Raw genomic sequence first — 17388 nt, forward strand, 5'->3', positions numbered from 1 at the left:
CAGGCCTTTAGAGATTACTATGACACCCTTTATAACATCCGTAGAGGTCTCCCTGATCCTTCTCAGACAGAGATAACAGACTACCTAAGAGATATTAACCTTCCTAAACTGACTGAAGACCAAAGGGACGAACTAGACACTCCATTCTCGGAAGAAGAGCTCTTACAGGCTATTACCTCCCTCCCCTCGGGGAAGGCCCCCGGTCCCGATGGTTTTGGGAACTCTTATTATTCACTATTTAAGGAAATATTATCCCCTCACCTATTAACATACTTCCACAGTATTGACGAAGTAGGCGCTTTCCCACCACCTTCGCTTCAAGCCCACATCACTGTACTTCCCAAACCTAACAAACCCACAGATTTAATAGCTAATTATCGCCCTATCTCACTTATTAATACTGACCTAAAGATCTTCGCTAAATTAATTACAAACCGTCTAAATAGACTTCTCCCTTCCCTCATACATAACGACCAAGTCGGATTTATCCCCGGGCGAGAGGCTAGGGACAACACGACACGAAATATACACCTTCTCTGGCATGTCTCAAATAAAAATATCCCAACCACGTTCATATCCACTGATGCTGAGAAGGCGTTTGACCGGGTCAACTGGTCATACTTAAGAGCCTTCGGCCTTGGCCCAACGACCCTTCAACGTATATTCGCCCTATACTCTTCGCCCAGTGCTCGCATTTTAGTAAATGGCTCCCTAACCCCTCCGATTGAAATCACAAATGGAACACGACAAGGTTGCCCTCTCTCCCCTCTTTTATTCGCCCTATTCATTGAAACCTTTGCTTTAAAGATTAGGAATATGCCAGAAATACAGGGTGTCACAGTGGAAGGCGATGAATTTAAGGTCTCGTTATTCGCTGATGACATCTTATTTTCTTTGACAGAACCCGAAACCTCTATCCCTCCTCTCCTATCTGAATTCTCCCTCTTTAATAAGCTCACGGATTTTCTTATCAATCCAAACAAATCTGAAATATTGGCCCTCGGCTTATCCACCCATTCTGTCAATGTCATCAAAAATTGCTGCCCCTTGAAGTGGTGTTCCAAAGCTCTCAAATACCTAGGAATATATCTCCCTCTGTCGGCTGACGACTTATTTCATATTAATTACACACATATCAAAACCGCAATAATGCGGGACTTTTCTTCTTGGAGCTCAAAACAACTCTCCTGGTGGGGTAGAATCCACACTATAAAAATGAATATCTTCCCAAGATTACTTTATATTATGAGTACGGTCCCGGTGCCTTTGCCTCCTAAGTTCCTCACCCAAATACAAAGCCTAATCAACTCTTTCTTGTGGAAGAGAAAACCACCTAGAATAAATAAAAAGACCATGCTGCTACCGCGGGAACAGGGTGGATTGGGTCTACCCGACCTAGATAACTATAGAATGTCCATTCACTTGCAAAGAATTCTGGATTGGAGGGTGGGAGATGGCCAGAGGAGGTGGGTCCGACTCGAGAAACAACTTAATCCCGACTTGCCACTAGCTTCTATATGCTGGAACCCTAAATTCCAAGAGCAAATCAAACTATTACTTAATCCCATCACAAAAGAGACTTTCACACAGTGGAAAAGGGCCTCTCACCATCACCCTTGCCTATGCTCTAATCCCGGTCCTTTAACTTCCCTCAAAAATAACCCCGACTTCTCTATAAATCTCTTACATACCTCATTACCTATTACCACTAATGATGATGACATTCTTCTACACAACGTCACCACTAACGACTCCATAAGTACTCAAACACAACTGATAGATAAGGGCTATGAATGGGCACGCAACTGGTTTTCATACAGAAGACTCCATAACTATATATCCACAAATAAACATAAAAATAACATGACTCGTCCTACAACTAATATTGAAAAACTCTACCTTTTAAGCTCTCCAATTAAACACTCTCTTTCCGCTATATATAAAATCCTCACCCAACCCCCACCGGGCAATCTTCCTTACTCCATAGAAATGTGGGAAAGGGAGCTGGGAATAATTATTTTACCTCAAACAGCCACTAATATATTCATTAATACCAAAAAGTCATCCACCTCAGCATCTATCCTAGAGACCAATTATAAAATACTACATTGCTGGTATCTAACCCCAAGGAAATTACATCGATTATTTCATAACACCAATAATAAATGCTGGAGATGCGGCCACGTGGGGAGTGGCATGGGCCACATGTGGTGGTGGTGCTCTCAACTAAACCACTTTTGGTACAAAATAATAGATGAGATCAATACTATCTTACGTGCGTCCCTGCCAGCTGATCCCCTTATCTGGCTGCTAAATAAGTCCGTCAAGCTCCCTTTTAAATCTCTTCTTCCTCTGTTCAGAATATTCACTAATAGCGCTAAAATCCTGATCGCCAAGCGCTGGAAAGCGAAAGATGTTCCCACTCTGGGAATGTGGAAGGCTAAAGTGTCCGAGTTACTAGAGCTAGAGGAATATTCAGTTTATAAGAGAGGTGGCACTGACAACTTTATATCCTTACAAGCAATATGGGATGAATACATTAAAACAACGACCCCTAAGTAAGTTAATGATGTATAACTTTAAATAGAGTGGATTGCCGCTTTTTAACAAGATTCCGAGGCTGGACAGTCCCCCTCCCCTCCCGTTTCCCTCCCCTTCCCCCCTAAATTTTCTGGCTATAACAAGTTTTGTTTTTTTTGTCTTTTCTCTCTCTTCCCTATACGATACTCGTTTATAAACGTTTGGATCTGTGCCGTTCTTTAACATATTTAATGCTGTAAATGTATACCACAATGTGCATATGTGTTGTTGGATGTGTACTGATTCACCTCAATAAAAAAGATTTTGATTAAAAATTAAGCTTTGGAGATCAAGCCACTTTAACACTTTTAGTACTATATGTCTGACAAATTTGGAGATGTGTGTGACTAGAGGCCCTGGGGGGTGCTATAATACCCTACAAGAGTACAGTGGGAGATTAATTATTCCACCCTATTGCTGTACCCCCCAGTATTTACTCCCTATCTTTATCTAGGTTATTCCCCCTCCCTTTAAGTCAATATTTAGAATCCCTAAACTTCTAAGCTAGGCCTTAGAGTTTTGTTTGTAACTACCAATTGTGGTCTAGAGGGGCTACATTTCTCTGATGTTTATGATTGATCCCCACCCACGCCACTTCTCTTCTAGCTAATATACTTTAGGAGCCTAGGGGAGGTCCTGGTAACTTCACTGCCCCCTATCACTAAGTTTTATTATGTAGCTATTCAAATATATTTTCAGTCCTGGGGTGGTACCACATATATAGCCTAGATAATAACATAGGTGAAGTTGTTTCAAGTTTCACTTATCCTGATATGGTGCCCCTCCTGGCACTTGTTCTTCAATGGATGTTGTTTATTTTAAACGTTTTTACTTCTGTATAAGTTGTCTAACCTACTATTGTACATAATTGATTATTTGCCCTCATCTGTTTCTATAGCTTTTCGGGCAATTCTGAGGCCCTGGCAGGCATAGGAGATGCGCTTGTCCATTATAGACCCAAGAGCGGTCTAGCGCATACAAAACCCTCAGTTTAGTGAGTTGCTTTATTTGAGGTCAAAAAGTGGCCTCTATTGTTTATGAGGGACAAACTTAGAGGGTAGCTTTTCAGTTTGCTCTCCATATTTATGTATATGTATATATTACTCTGTGTAATCAAGCAAACTGTTTCTTTGTAACTCTTTTACCCTCAATAAAAAATATTAAAAAAAAAACAAAAACAAAAAAACAAACCTAAGATTAAACTATAAATTAACCTAACATAACTATTCTAATAAAATAAAAAAACTACCAATTAAAATTCCTTAATTACAATTTTAAAAAAAACTAACACTACGAAAAAAATCTAACTTTACAAAACTAAAAAACACTAAAATTACAAAAAATAAAAAAACTCTAAGTTTACAAAAATAATAAAAGAAATTATCAAAAATAAAAACAATTACACCTAATCTTATAGCTCTATAAAAATAAAAAAGCCCCCCTGAAATAAAAACACCCCATAACCTACATTAAACTACCATTAGCCTTAAAAGGAATGCAAGGTAGGCCATTTTTAAACGGGTACCTTGCATTCAACTTCACTATACGGCGGTGATCGTTTGAGGAGGACGCTCCATGCAGGATGTCATCGCCGGTCCTGGGTAGCTTTGCTCCACGCTGCCGGTATGAAGATAGAAAGATGCCCCCGCGATGGATGTAGATATTGCCGCTTGGATAAAGACTTCTAGCTGCCTGGATGTAGATGGATGTCCGGAATTCAGGAGCCGTGGGTAGATTTTATCGGGTGTTTTTTTTTTTTTTTTTAGATTAGGGTTTTTTTGTGCACTGTAAAAGAGCTAAATGCCCTTTTAAGGGCAATACACATACAAATGCCCCTTTAGGGGCAATGGGTAGCTTAGGTTTTATTTAGACTCAGGTTTTTTTATTTTGGAGGGTTGATTGGGTGGGGGAGTTTACTGTTGGAGGGGACTTTTTTTCTAGATAAAAGAGCTGTTTAACTTAGGGCAATGCCCTACAAAAAGCCCTTTAAGGGCTATTGGTAGTTTATTGTAGGTTAGGGGTGTTTTTATTTTGGGGGGGCTTTTTATTTTTTATAGGGCTATTATATTAGGTGTAATTGTTTTTATTTTTGATAATTTCATTTATTATTTTTGTAAGTTTAGAGTTTTTTTATTTTTCGTAATTTTAGTGTTTTTTATTTTTTGTAATGTTAGATTTTTTTATTTTTTTCGTAGTGTTTTTTTTAAATTGTAATTTAGGAATATTAATTGATATTTTTTTAATTTTATTAGAATAGTTATGTTAGGTTAATTTATAGTTTAATCTTAGTTTTTTTTTATTTCACAGGTAAGTTTTTATTTATTTTATGATAGTTATATTGTACTTTTAATTTAAAGTAAGGGAGTGTTAGGTTTAGGGGTTAATAGTTTAATTCAATGTTTAATTCAATGTTTTGTGATGTGGGGTTTCTGCGGATTAGGGGTTAATAACTTTTATTAGTGTCAGTGATGTTGGGGAGCAGCAGATTAGGGGTTAATAACTTTTATTAGTGTTGGCAATGTCGGGGAGCATTGGATTAGGGGTTAATAACTTTATTTAGTGTCAGCTATGTCAGGGAGCGTTGGATTAAGGGCTAATAACTTTTATTAGTATCGGCAATGTTGGGGAGCGGAGGATTAGGGGGTAATAACTTTATTTAGGGTTGGTGATGTCGGGGAGTGGCGGATTAGGAGTTTATAACTTTTATTAGTGTCGGCGATGTCGGGAGCTGCGTATTTGTCAGGGTGCCAGGAATCAGACTGAGACGAGAAGTGCAAAAATAATCACACCTTTATTAATACCAAGGAAATAATAAAAAGTCCACAATTCAAATAACAAGCCAGGAGTCAAAGCCAGAGCTGGTAGTCAGACAAGACGAGTCAGGAGCCAAAGCGAGTAGTCAGACGAGCCGAGCCAGGAACCAGGAGGGATGTCAGACAGCCAGGTAATACACAGGAACTCACAAACAGCACTGAGACAACGCAAGGGTAAAGCATACTGAACAGAGGTCCTTTAAATAATAAGTGATGACATCACAATACTGAGACTGCAACCTGTTTCCCACGGATGATGTACACCAGTCTGGCCATAAGAGGGAGTGCAGGAAATGAGTAGCATCAGACACACTGCACCAAATTCAGTAAGAGGTATGTAAAATGGCTGCCAGCAGAACATGGCAAACAAAGCAGGGAAAAAACCCTGACAGTATCCTCCCCTCAACGACCCCTCCCCCACGGGAGGGCAAAAGGCTTATTGGGGAAACGGGCATGGAAGGCACGGAGGAGGGCGGAAGCATGAACATCAGAGGAGGGAACCCTTGAACGCTCCTCCGGACCGTAGCCCCTCCAGTGAACCAAATACTGTACTCGGCCCCTGGACATGCGAGAGTCAATAATGCTGCTGACCTCATATTCTTCATGGTTGTCAACAGAGATAGGACGAGGCAACACAGTGGTAAACCAATTATAAACCAGTGGTTTCAAGAGGGAGACATGAAAAACATTGGAGATGTGCATTGCAGGAGGAAGGTCAAGCGCGTAGGCCACAGGATTGACCCGTAGGAGTATTCAAAAAGGACCAACATGACAAGGAGCCAGTTTATTAGAAGGCACCCGAAGGCTCAAGTTGCGGGAGGATAGCCAAACCCTCTCACCAACCTGGTAGGAAGGCATGGGCAGACGCCTACGATCAGCCTGGAACTTTTGGCTTTGCATAGAACGATGAAGGAAATCCTGAATCTGCACCCACGTAGAACGGAGTTGCCAGAGATGCTCCTCCAAAGCCGGAATACCCTGATACATGAATGAATCGGGCAACAAGGATGGTTGGAACCCATAATTCGTCATGAACAGGGATAACTGGGAGGAAGCATTAATAGCACTATTACAAGCAAACTCTGCCCAAGGTAACAGTTCAGACTAAATATTGTGGTGATCTGAGACATAGCAATGGAGGAACTGTTCCAGAGCTTGATTAGACCGTTCCGCAGGATTGAGGGTGAAATGCTGAGGAGAATGAAAGCTGGATCCCCATTTGAGTACAAAAGGAATGCCAAGATCTGGAGACAAACTGGCTACCCCGGTCCGAGCCTATCTCCTTGGGTAACCCATGTAAATTGAAGACCTCCCGGGCAAAAATTGAAGCAAGTTCCTGAGCAGTAGGCAGCTTCTTCAAGGAAATGCAATGTGACATTTTAGAAAAACGGTCAACCACCATTAGGATAATAGTATTGCCATTGGAAACAGGGAGCTTGACAATGAAGTCCATGGAAAGATGTGTCCAAGGACGCTTACCATTAGCAATAGGTTGAAGAAGACCCACAGGAAGATGTTGAGGAGTCTTATTCTGTGCACAGACTGAGAAGGAGGCAACATACGCAGCAACATCAGAACGAAGACCTGGCCACCAGAATTGTCGAGTGACAGACCAAATCATTTGGTTCTTGCCCGGGTTACCTGCGGCATTAGGATAGTGGTAAGTGTGCAATAGTTTAAATCAAAGATTCTCAGGAACAAAGCACTTACCACTAGGTTTCTCTGGAGGTGCATTGGTTTGTGCAACCAGGATCTCCTCCCCCAAGGGAGAAGTCAAATTAGTACGTATGGTAGCCAAAATATGGTCAGGAGGTATAACTGGAATAGATACAGACTCCTCCTTGGACAGAGGCAAAAAATGTCGAGAGAGGGCATCAGCCCTAACATTCTTACTACCGGCAGGTAGAAGACCACATAATTAAATCGAGTCAAAAATAGCGCCCATCTGGCCTGTCGGGCGATAAATGTTTTGCTTCGGATAGATAAGTCAAATTCTTGTAGTCAGTAAGAATGAGCACTGGTACGCTAGTACCCTTGAGAAGGTGCCTCCATTTCTTGAGTGCCAAAATTATGGTCAGTAATTTCCTGTCACCAATCTCATAATTGCACTCCGCCGGAGACAATTTCTTAGAGAAGAAACCGCATGGATGCAAGGAACCGTCAGGCGTAGGATGTTGAGACAAGAGGGCACCTACTCCAGTCTCAGATGCATCAACCTCAAGAATGAAAGGCTTAGGATGAGCCAGAACTGGAGCAGCAGCAAAGGCAGTCAAAAGACTCTCAAAAACCTTATTGGCAGTAGGTGACCAATGGAGTGGATCATTCTCCTTACAGGTCATGTCAGTGATAGGTTTGACAAAGGAAGAAAAGTTTTTAATAAACTTCCTATAGTAATTGGCAAAGCCCAAAAAACGTTGAATAGAGTGAAGACCAACTGGGAGAGGCCACTGCAGGACTGCAGACAACTTGTCAGGATCCATGGAGACCCTGCAACAGAGGTTACATAACCTAGTAAGATTACTTGAGTCTTATGGAACTCACATTTCTCGAGTTTACAAAACAGGCCGTTTTCACGTAATCTCTGAAGTACTCTTGAAACATCAGAATGATGAGCCTCAAGAGTGGGTGAGTGTATGAGGATATCATCTAAGTACACCACAACACACTGTTGCAACATATCTCGTAGGACATCATTAATAAATTCCTGGAAAACAGCTGGAGCATTACATAGGCCAAAGGGCATTACAAGATACTCATAATGCCCGCTCCTGGTGTTAAATGCTGTTTTTCATTCGTGGCCATCCTTAATCCTTACGAGATTGTATGCTCCTCTCAAATCAAATTTAGAAAAGACCGTAGCTCCCTTGAGGCAGTCAAAGAGTTCCGTAATGAGCGGAATAGGGTAAGCATTCTTAATGGTAAGACGATTAAGACCCTATAATCGATGCATGGTCTTAACTCGCCACCCTTTTTCTTCACGAAGAAGAAGCCAGCCCCTGCAGGAGAGCAGGATTTGCGGATGATCCCCCGCGACAGAGCATCATTCGGCAACATACTCCTCCATAGCACAATTCTCCGCAACAGACAGAGGGTAAACGCCGGCCCCGAGGAGGAATGGCTCCGGGTTGCAGGTCTATGGCATGAGGCAATGTACCAGCATGCACCTTGTCAAAAATGGCTAGGAACTCTTGGTACTCCTCTGGCAATTGAGATACCGAAGAAGTGCACAAACCTTGAATGGTTTCCGAAAGACAAGTGGAGATACATAAGGGGGACCATGACAAAATTTTGGGACTGCCCAGTCGAGACTGGGATTGTGCTTTTGGAGCCAGGGATAACCCAGAACAACCGGAAAATGCGGAGAGTTTATCACCTGGAACTGGAGGGTTTCAAAATGGAGAGCCCCAACAGCCATGGATAGAGGAGCGGTTTCATGAGTAATGTGTGCGGGCTGAAGGGGCCTACCATCGATGGCCTCAATTGCAAGCGGAAGGTACTGAGGGAATACAGGAATGGAGTGCTTTGATACAAAGGCACTGTCAATGAAATAGCCTGCAGCACCGGAGTCAACAAGAGCCTGGGTGACTATGGAGGAGTCCACCCAGGAAAGGACAACCGTGACCAAAGGTTTCTCATTTAGTGGTTCTGGGGAAGAGGATAAACCACCCAAGGTCTTCCCCCGACAGGACCTTAGGTGTGAGCCTTTCCCGGCCGTGTAGGACAAGACTTTAAAAGGTGGCCCTGTAACCCACAATAGAGGCAGAGCCCCTCCCTCCTCTTAAGGCCCTCTCTGCCAGGGAGAGATGCGTGAATCCCAACTGCATTGGCTCAGCAGTACCTGGTGACTCAGGACCAGGTGGCATGGGAGGAGAGGGAGGCATGGGTGGGAGCGAACACGTAGGAGACAACGTAACAGGAGGCTTCTGCAAGCGCTCCTTTATAGAGGGCCTCTCACTTAGTCTGATGTCAATTAGGATTAAAAAAGACAGCAATGCCTTGAGATCCTCTGGTAAATCTCTGGTAGCAACTTTGTCTTTAATCGCATCAGAGAGCCCATGAAAGAAGGCGGCAACAAGGGCCTCAATGGCATACTGAGCAACAGATCTCGTACCTTGCTGAATGGAAATGAGTCATTTAGCAGCAGAGGAGGAGCGAGCCGGAACATCAAAAACCCTTTGAAAGGAGGCCACAAATTCAGGGTAATTTGAAATCACAGGTTTATTAGTTTCCCACAAGGCATTAGCCCAGGCAAGAGCTGTGTCAGAGAGTAACAAGATGAAAAATCCCACCTTCGCTCTGCCAGAGGGAAACGCCTAAGTTAACATCTCAAAGTAAATGCCAACCTGGTTCAAAAACCCTCTGCACTTAATAGGATCACCTCCGTATTGCTGAGGTAGAGGTGCAGAACAGAACATGCTTCTGGTAGGACTAGGTGCAGCAGTGGAAACAGGAGCAGCCATAACTTGTGGGACACTCTCGTCCAAATTTGCAGTGCGAGTCAGCAGGGTTTGCAGGGCTAGTGAAAATTGATCCAAGTGGTGATCCTGTTCATCCATCCTGGAAATGATGGTAGGTAAAGGTGGATTATTAGCACCATCAGGATTCATGGCCCTTGCATAATGTCAGGGTGCCAGGAATCAGACTGAGACGAGAAGTGCAAAAATAATCACACTTTTATTAATAACAAAGAAATAATAAAAAGTCCATAAGTCAAATAACAAGCCAGGAGTCAAAGCCAGAGCTGGTAGTCAGACGCGCCGAGTCAGGAGCCAAAGCTAATAGTCAGACGAGCCGAGTCAGGAGCCAAAGCGAGTAGTCAGACAGGCCGAGTCAGGAACCAGGAGGGACGTCAGACAGCCAGGTAATACACAGGAACTCACAAACAGGCCTGAGACAACTCAAGGGCAAAGCATACTGAACAGAGGCCCTTTAAATAATTAGTGATGAGACTGTAACCTGTCTCACACGGATGATGTACACCAGTCCGGCCATAAGAGGGAGTGCAGGAAATGAGCAGCATCAGACACTCTGCACCAGATTCAGTAAGAGGTAAATAAAATGACTGCCAGCAGCACATGGCAAACAAAGCAGGGAAAAAAACCCTGACAGGATTAGGGGTGTTTAGACTAGGGGTTTATGTTAGGGTGTTAGGTTTAAACGTAACTTTCTTTTCCCCATAGACATCAATGAGGTTGCGTTACAGTGATTTGCCATTCTGCGATCAAAGGTTTTTTCTAACACTCTCTCCTCATTGATGTCTATGGGGGGAAAGCGTGCATGAGCACGTAAACTCAGCCCTTGGCTTTTGCGTGATATGGATCTTAATGCACCATAACGCACAGCACAAGGAGGTTTTTCAGTAACTCGTAATGGCAGCGCTATGGAAAGTGTGGGACCGCTCATTTTATTGTGTTCTTTACGCATCCGGTATAGCGCAAACTTATAATCTAGGTGATTGAAAATAAACTTGTGGTTAGGACAATTAACAGTAGTGTACCTACTCAACAGAACACTCCCAACAGTAGCTCAGTAGCAAACAATAGTAATAATATACATGCTGCTTTGTGTAATGATTTTAAGGATAGATCTGCATCCTGCATTAATAAAAAGCTCCTCTGTATTAGGAATCTACACTTTCTGTACACACCTAAGTATAGACAGGCTGCTATGGGCCACCTCCAGCACTTGTGCCCTGGTGCCACTGCACCAGATTCAACAATGGCAGTTAATTAGTGACTTTAATGCAGCTGCTAAGTTGCTGGTATATGCTATGAGTTTAATGTCTCTTTTAATAAAACTTCCTTTGAATAAGGAACATTTCATTAGATCCAGTACTTTTAGTGGACCCTGAGAATTTGAACTATTGCAAATCTCTTTGCCAGAGGGAATGACACATCCCTCAAAGTTTGTACTCAATCAGTACAATTTATCAAGCTGCAAAAACAGATTTTGAGATGGTTGAGCTAGAACATGAGTTAAGAAGCAACTTTTTAAGCTTTTCTACAAGGATGATTGACAAGCCCTGCTGCACAAGAGCATGGGGAAGGGCGGCACAAGTAAACACTTGTGTAAAGGTAAAGTCAGATGGCAAACGTCTTGCTGGCCCCAGACAGGTTCCCTGTGTAGGAACCTTTTTCACTCATAGAATGATAAATGAGGTCAAAAGAATATAATACTTTTCCTAATTATACTCATGCAGAACTTTAAATCAAATTCAAATTAATATAGCATTTAGTTTATAAATGTTTAACTGCAGAGAGGTAAATTCCATCTGTTGATAAAATACATACTATGGGCTAGATTACAGGTAGAGCACAATCGTTTGCTAGACAAGCGATTGCTTGATCACTGTATTTTTTTAGCTCAAACTCCGTATTACAAGTGGTGCTGTGTTTCAATTACTGCAAATTTATTTGTGCGGAAATTTATGCCCACCATATTTTCTATAAACAGTGTTGAGTTTCAATGTGCGCTGGTATTACGGCTTGAAAGTAAATGCGATCAATTGAATGCAATCGCATTTTATGCCCAAACTTTTTATGTGAACTCAAAGCTCATGTAAAGAGTTTGGGCTGAGAAAAAAGTTGCACTAAACACCAAATAAAAAAAAAAAAAACGCCACATAGCTCACCACAAATTACCCCACTACACTATTAACCCCTATACCACCACATAGCCCACCACAAATGACCCCGCAACAGTATTATCCCCTAAACTGCCACATAGCCCACCACAAATTACCCCACTACACTATTAACCCCTAAACCACCACATAGCCCACCACAAATTACCCTGCTACACTATTAACTCCTAAACATCCACATAGCCCACCACTATAAACTCCCTATACTAGTAACCCCTAAACCGACTGTACCCCATTGCAAACTACCCCTTACCTATTAACCCTCTAACTGCAACAATACCCCTTCACAGAATACCTCTAACCTATGAACCCCCTAACTGTCAAAACCCCCAATCACAAAATACCCACTAACCTCCTAACAGGTAACACCCCAAGACCGCTAATCTAAGACCCCCTAAATTACATTAAAAAAAAACACTACCATTACAAAAAATAAAAAAACACTGACATTAAAATAAAAATACCCCAACCAGTAAGACCTATCCTAAAACTAAAATCCCCTTAAAATGCCCACCCCTAAAAAAAAAAACTAACACTGAAACCTACTCTAGAAATTGTCCTGAAAAGAGCATTTGTCATGCAGTACCCTAGTTGAAGCGATTAGTCCTTTTGCATATAAAAGATCCCTATACTAGAACCCCCCACCCCTCCAAGAAAAAAACAATCTTTTAAAAAAAACTATCCTAAAAAATTGCCATGAAAAGAGCATTTGTTGGGCAATGCCCTAAAGTAATAATAACTATTTTGCATTACAAACAAATCCTATCTTACAAAAATCCTAAGCTAAAAAAACTATCTGGAAAAAAGTATGCACTGAAAAGGGCATAAGTGATTTAGCCCTTTTGCCAATCTAAAAAACCTATGCTAAAAAAAAAACTACACTGAAAAAAATAACTGGCAAAACAAGTATGCCCTGAATATGGCATAAGTGATTATAGCTATTTTGCTATAAAACCCCATCACTAAACCACAAAGTTGATACTTACCAAATTTGAATCTGGCTTCTTAGGGGGGGGGGGGGGGCAGCTATGGGTCCAGATCTTACGTCCAATGTCCTCTTCATGCTGTCACTGCAGCACACTGATGCTTGAATGCAAGGTTCCCCCTTGTATAGGGATGCCTTGCATTTCTATTGGCTGATTTTCCAAATCAATTTTAAATCAGCCAAGAAAATGAAAATTTTCATAACAAATATAAAATACAAAGAACATTTTCTACTAAGTGAAAAACACTGGAATGTAAAGATATTCTATTTAAAATACATTCAACACATTTAAAAAATGTTAAAATTTAAGAAAAATGATATTGCTTGATTTAAGGAATTTGTAACTGGAAAGGGCTCCAATATATATATATGTGTGTGTGTGTGCGTGTGTATTTATGTATATACAAATGTATGTATGTATGTATATACACTATACTAGGCTGGAAAAGGTGGAAATGAAAGAAATTCAGGGAAAGCGCTGTGCACAATTCAATATAAACAGACTATTTGTAAACCTGTTGATCAAGTAATAGTATACACTGAACTTAGAGCTGTATAGGTATTTCATTATCCACCTGTATAGTTCTTGTATTGATGAAATGAGAAATAGTATACACAAAATTAGTAATAATGGTAATCCAAAACAATAATCCTGAACTGACTAGAAGTCTCTATAGTAAGAGTCCAAAGTTTGTACATTTCCACTGTGAAGATATTAATGAGAGATCCCCAAATTGTAGGAGTATCTACTTACTAGACCTTACCTCAATTGTATGAGGTAAGTAAGGGTGATCCAGGATAGCCTGAGTGTGTCTCAGTAAACGGTTCCTGCCGCCAGATCCGTATCAGAAAGTTTTGCTGTCTTCAGTGCATCCTTTAGTATGGTATGGATCAGGAAACTTCCCTCTCAGGCCACCAAGGTTCCAAATCTGAACTCTATGTCCAGTATTAGAATCTGGAATTCTCCATTGTTCAATCTCTTCTTGATCAATTATTTAATAAAATTGCCCAACATCACCATGAAAAATATGAGCTGGAAAACACTTTTACAGAAGGAATGTGCCTTTCTTTGCTAAAAGTTATACAATATTCATCCACATTGGCTTCCAAAGACAAGCTTGTACTGTGCAGTCATACTGGTGTGGGACAGATCTGTTTTGAATTTGAAATGAACAGTAGAATATTTTCTGGCAAATTTCAAAGTTAATCCAATTTTCCAACCCCCTGTTCCATGTGACAGAGTTTGAGAATGCAGGTGAGATGTTGACTCCTTGTACTGAACCACAGATAGTACAAATAGGCTTGAAATAACACTCCATGTGAGAGCTGCTAAATATCAGAGATACAAACACCTTGGTACTAATATGGGACATAGAGTTTGGATTTGGGACCTTGGTGGCCTGAGAGGGAAGTTTCCTGATCCATACCATACAAAAGGGCGCACTGAAGACAGCACAACTTTCTGATCCGGATCCTGGCGGCAGGAACCGTTTACTGGGCCACACTCAGGCTATCCTGGATCACCCTTATTTAACTCATACAATTGAGGAAAGGTCTAGTAAGTAGACACTCCTACCATTTGGGGATCTCTCATTAATATCTTCACAGTGGAAATTTATAAACTTTGGACTCTTACTATAGAGGCTTCTAGACCATTCAGGATTATTGTTTTGGATTACTATTATTACTAATTTTGTGTATACTATTTCTCATTACATCAATACAAGAACTATACAGGTGGATATTGAAATACCTATACAGCTCTTAGTTCAGTGTATACTATTACTTGATCAACAGGTTTACAAATAGTCTGTTTATATTGAATTGTGCACAGTGCTTTCCCTGAATTTCTTTCTTTTTCATATATATATATATATATATATATATATATATATATATATATATATATATATATATATATATATATATATATATATATATATATATATATATATATATATATATACACACACAAACATACATATACATAATAGCCCTTCCCAGTTAAACAACTTGTCATATATCCCTTTGATCCCTTATATAACATTTATCAAAACAGTAAATGTATAACATCACCAATTTTGAGAAAAAGATAAAATGCTACTCCTTTAGTTTTATTAATAAGAGCAAAACACAAAAATATATAGTTATAGTAAGGCACATAAAGTATGGGCTTGAGGATCCTCTTTTAAAATAGAATACAGCAGATTGATATTGAGCATAAATAGCATTAGGTATAAAGACAGAGGTTCTAAACAAAGGTGCTGTATGGAAAAGCCAGCTTACTTATTGTAATCTTTATTTATTTATAAAATATTTTACCAGGAAGGATACATTGAGATTTCTCTCGTTTTCAAGTATGTCCTGGGTCCACAAAACATTGCATTGATACAATGGGGTACAATAAAATTCAAAAACAATAATAATACACAATAGATGCAACATTTTTACATAGAACAGGTAAGAAATATATAATCAACCATGACAGGTGCATTCTTTCATCAGATATAATACATTGTTTAATATGTGTAGCAAATTCCTTGTGATATTGACAAGCCAAGTGTGAGACATATATATTTAAAGCTCTATCCCAAATGACCTATATAGAATTTTGTGTTTTAGAATATTTATATATTTGTGTGTTTTTTGCTACCAATTAATTATATTTGATTTGTTTTTCTTATAGAGGCTGTGTACTTTGCTCTTATTAATAAAAAGTCAAGTATTTACAGCAAAATATCTACCCATTTTTGGGTGGCATTTAATCTATGAGACTTTTTTGTTTCTTTCCTCAAGTTTGTAACACTGATGTTATATATTTGTTATTTATTTGTATACATACATGTTATATATAAATATATATTTATAAATATATATAAATATATAAATATATATTATATATATTGTAACAGCTGCATCAGTACAAAAACCAAAACACTGATGCAGAATATTTGCTCATTGTCTGTTTTGTAGTTTTAAAATGTTTGTCTCTGCTTTTTATTTTTCCTCAGGGTGTCATGGTTTCTTTGCTGACTGATTACTCTCCGCAGCTGCCAAAGCCTACATTTTAATTCCTAATAGATGCCAGCAAACATTTACAACATCGAAGCTATCTGATTTAGAAAACTGAACCTAATCGTAAACAACCGGAGAATAATTCCTCTTTCTGTAATATGCATGACGATGACATAAATATAGACATAAATAGCACTAGGCTCCTGCATATTTTTTTAGATGATGCAAAATATTCTGACTGAAATGATGTTATTTCATGTATTTTTAAAGTAATTCTATGAATGAACTGAAAATATATTTAATTACAATTTCTCATTTCCCAAACAAAACTGTTTTTGTATTAAAGGGACACTGTACCCAAAAATTTTATTTTGTGATTCAGATAGAGCATGCAATTTTAAGCAACTTTCTAATTTACTCCTATTATCAAATGTTCTTTATTCACTTGGTATCTTTATTTGAAATGCAAGAATGTAAGTTTAGATGCCGGCCCATTTTTGGTGAACAACCTAGGTTGTCCTTGCTGATTGGTGGATAAATTCATCCACCAATCAAAAACTGCTGTCCAGTGTTCTGAACCAAGAAAAAAATGCTTAGATGCCTTCTTTTTCATATAAAGATAGCAAGAGAACAAATAAAAATTGATAATAGGAGTAAATTAGAAAGTTGCTTAAAATTGCATGCTCTGTCTGAATCACAAAATATTTTTTTTTAGGTACAGTGTCCCTTTAATATATAATGACTGAGCCAAAGCTTCTATCTAAAATTATCTTCATGTAATCATCATTCATATTTTGATTCTTGTCTGAAAATACAAACCAAGGATTTGGTGAAATATACTGTGTGTGTTTGAAAATACACTTTTTTTTTGTAATACGGGTCCATTAATCAAAATAACAAACAAATAAAAGTTATTTATTAGGCTTCAATTTGCTGCACATTGTAATTGTGTTGTTCAGCTGTATGATGTACTGAAATGATCCACAAGGTTCTTTTAAATAAACTTCTTTATTATATCTGACACCTGAGCTGCTTTCTGTCTCTTCCTGACTGGGCTCTTCCTGACTGCTCCAGAGCTAATCACTTCCTGGGGCATCAGCTCCCTTTCTGTTATCTGACCCTTATGCATCTGCATTACAGGCTCAGCTCAGCACAGTAATACTTGTTTCGCATAAATTGGGTAGCACCCACTACTGCTTTATGAATGGAGATGGACAGTGTCTGTTTTAGGTATATGTTAGGTAGAAAGAATGTTTCTGCTGATATTTTTTTTCTAATAAATCTATTAAATATGGCAGCTGAATACAGGTACAAATCCCTAAATACGGAATTCCAAAATCCAGTATTATTCT

At 39.5% G+C, this 17388-nt stretch overlaps 1 protein-coding gene across 1 annotated transcript in view; it reads left to right on the top strand.

The window, feature by feature from the left end:
* OTC (ornithine transcarbamylase) overlaps positions 1 to 16684 on the top strand; it is a 104164-nt gene extending 87480 nt beyond the window's left edge. The window contains exon 10 of the mRNA XM_053706470.1: positions 16033 to 16684. Coding sequence (XP_053562445.1) covers positions 16033 to 16092 — 60 coding nt within the window. The 3' untranslated portion in view covers positions 16093 to 16684. The remainder of the gene's footprint in view (positions 1 to 16032) is intronic.
* The last annotated feature ends 704 nt before the right edge of the window (positions 16685 to 17388 follow it).

Source organism: Bombina bombina, chromosome 3 (assembly GCF_027579735.1).
Source record: "Bombina bombina isolate aBomBom1 chromosome 3, aBomBom1.pri, whole genome shotgun sequence".
Lineage (NCBI taxonomy): Eukaryota > Metazoa > Chordata > Amphibia > Anura > Bombinatoridae > Bombina > Bombina bombina.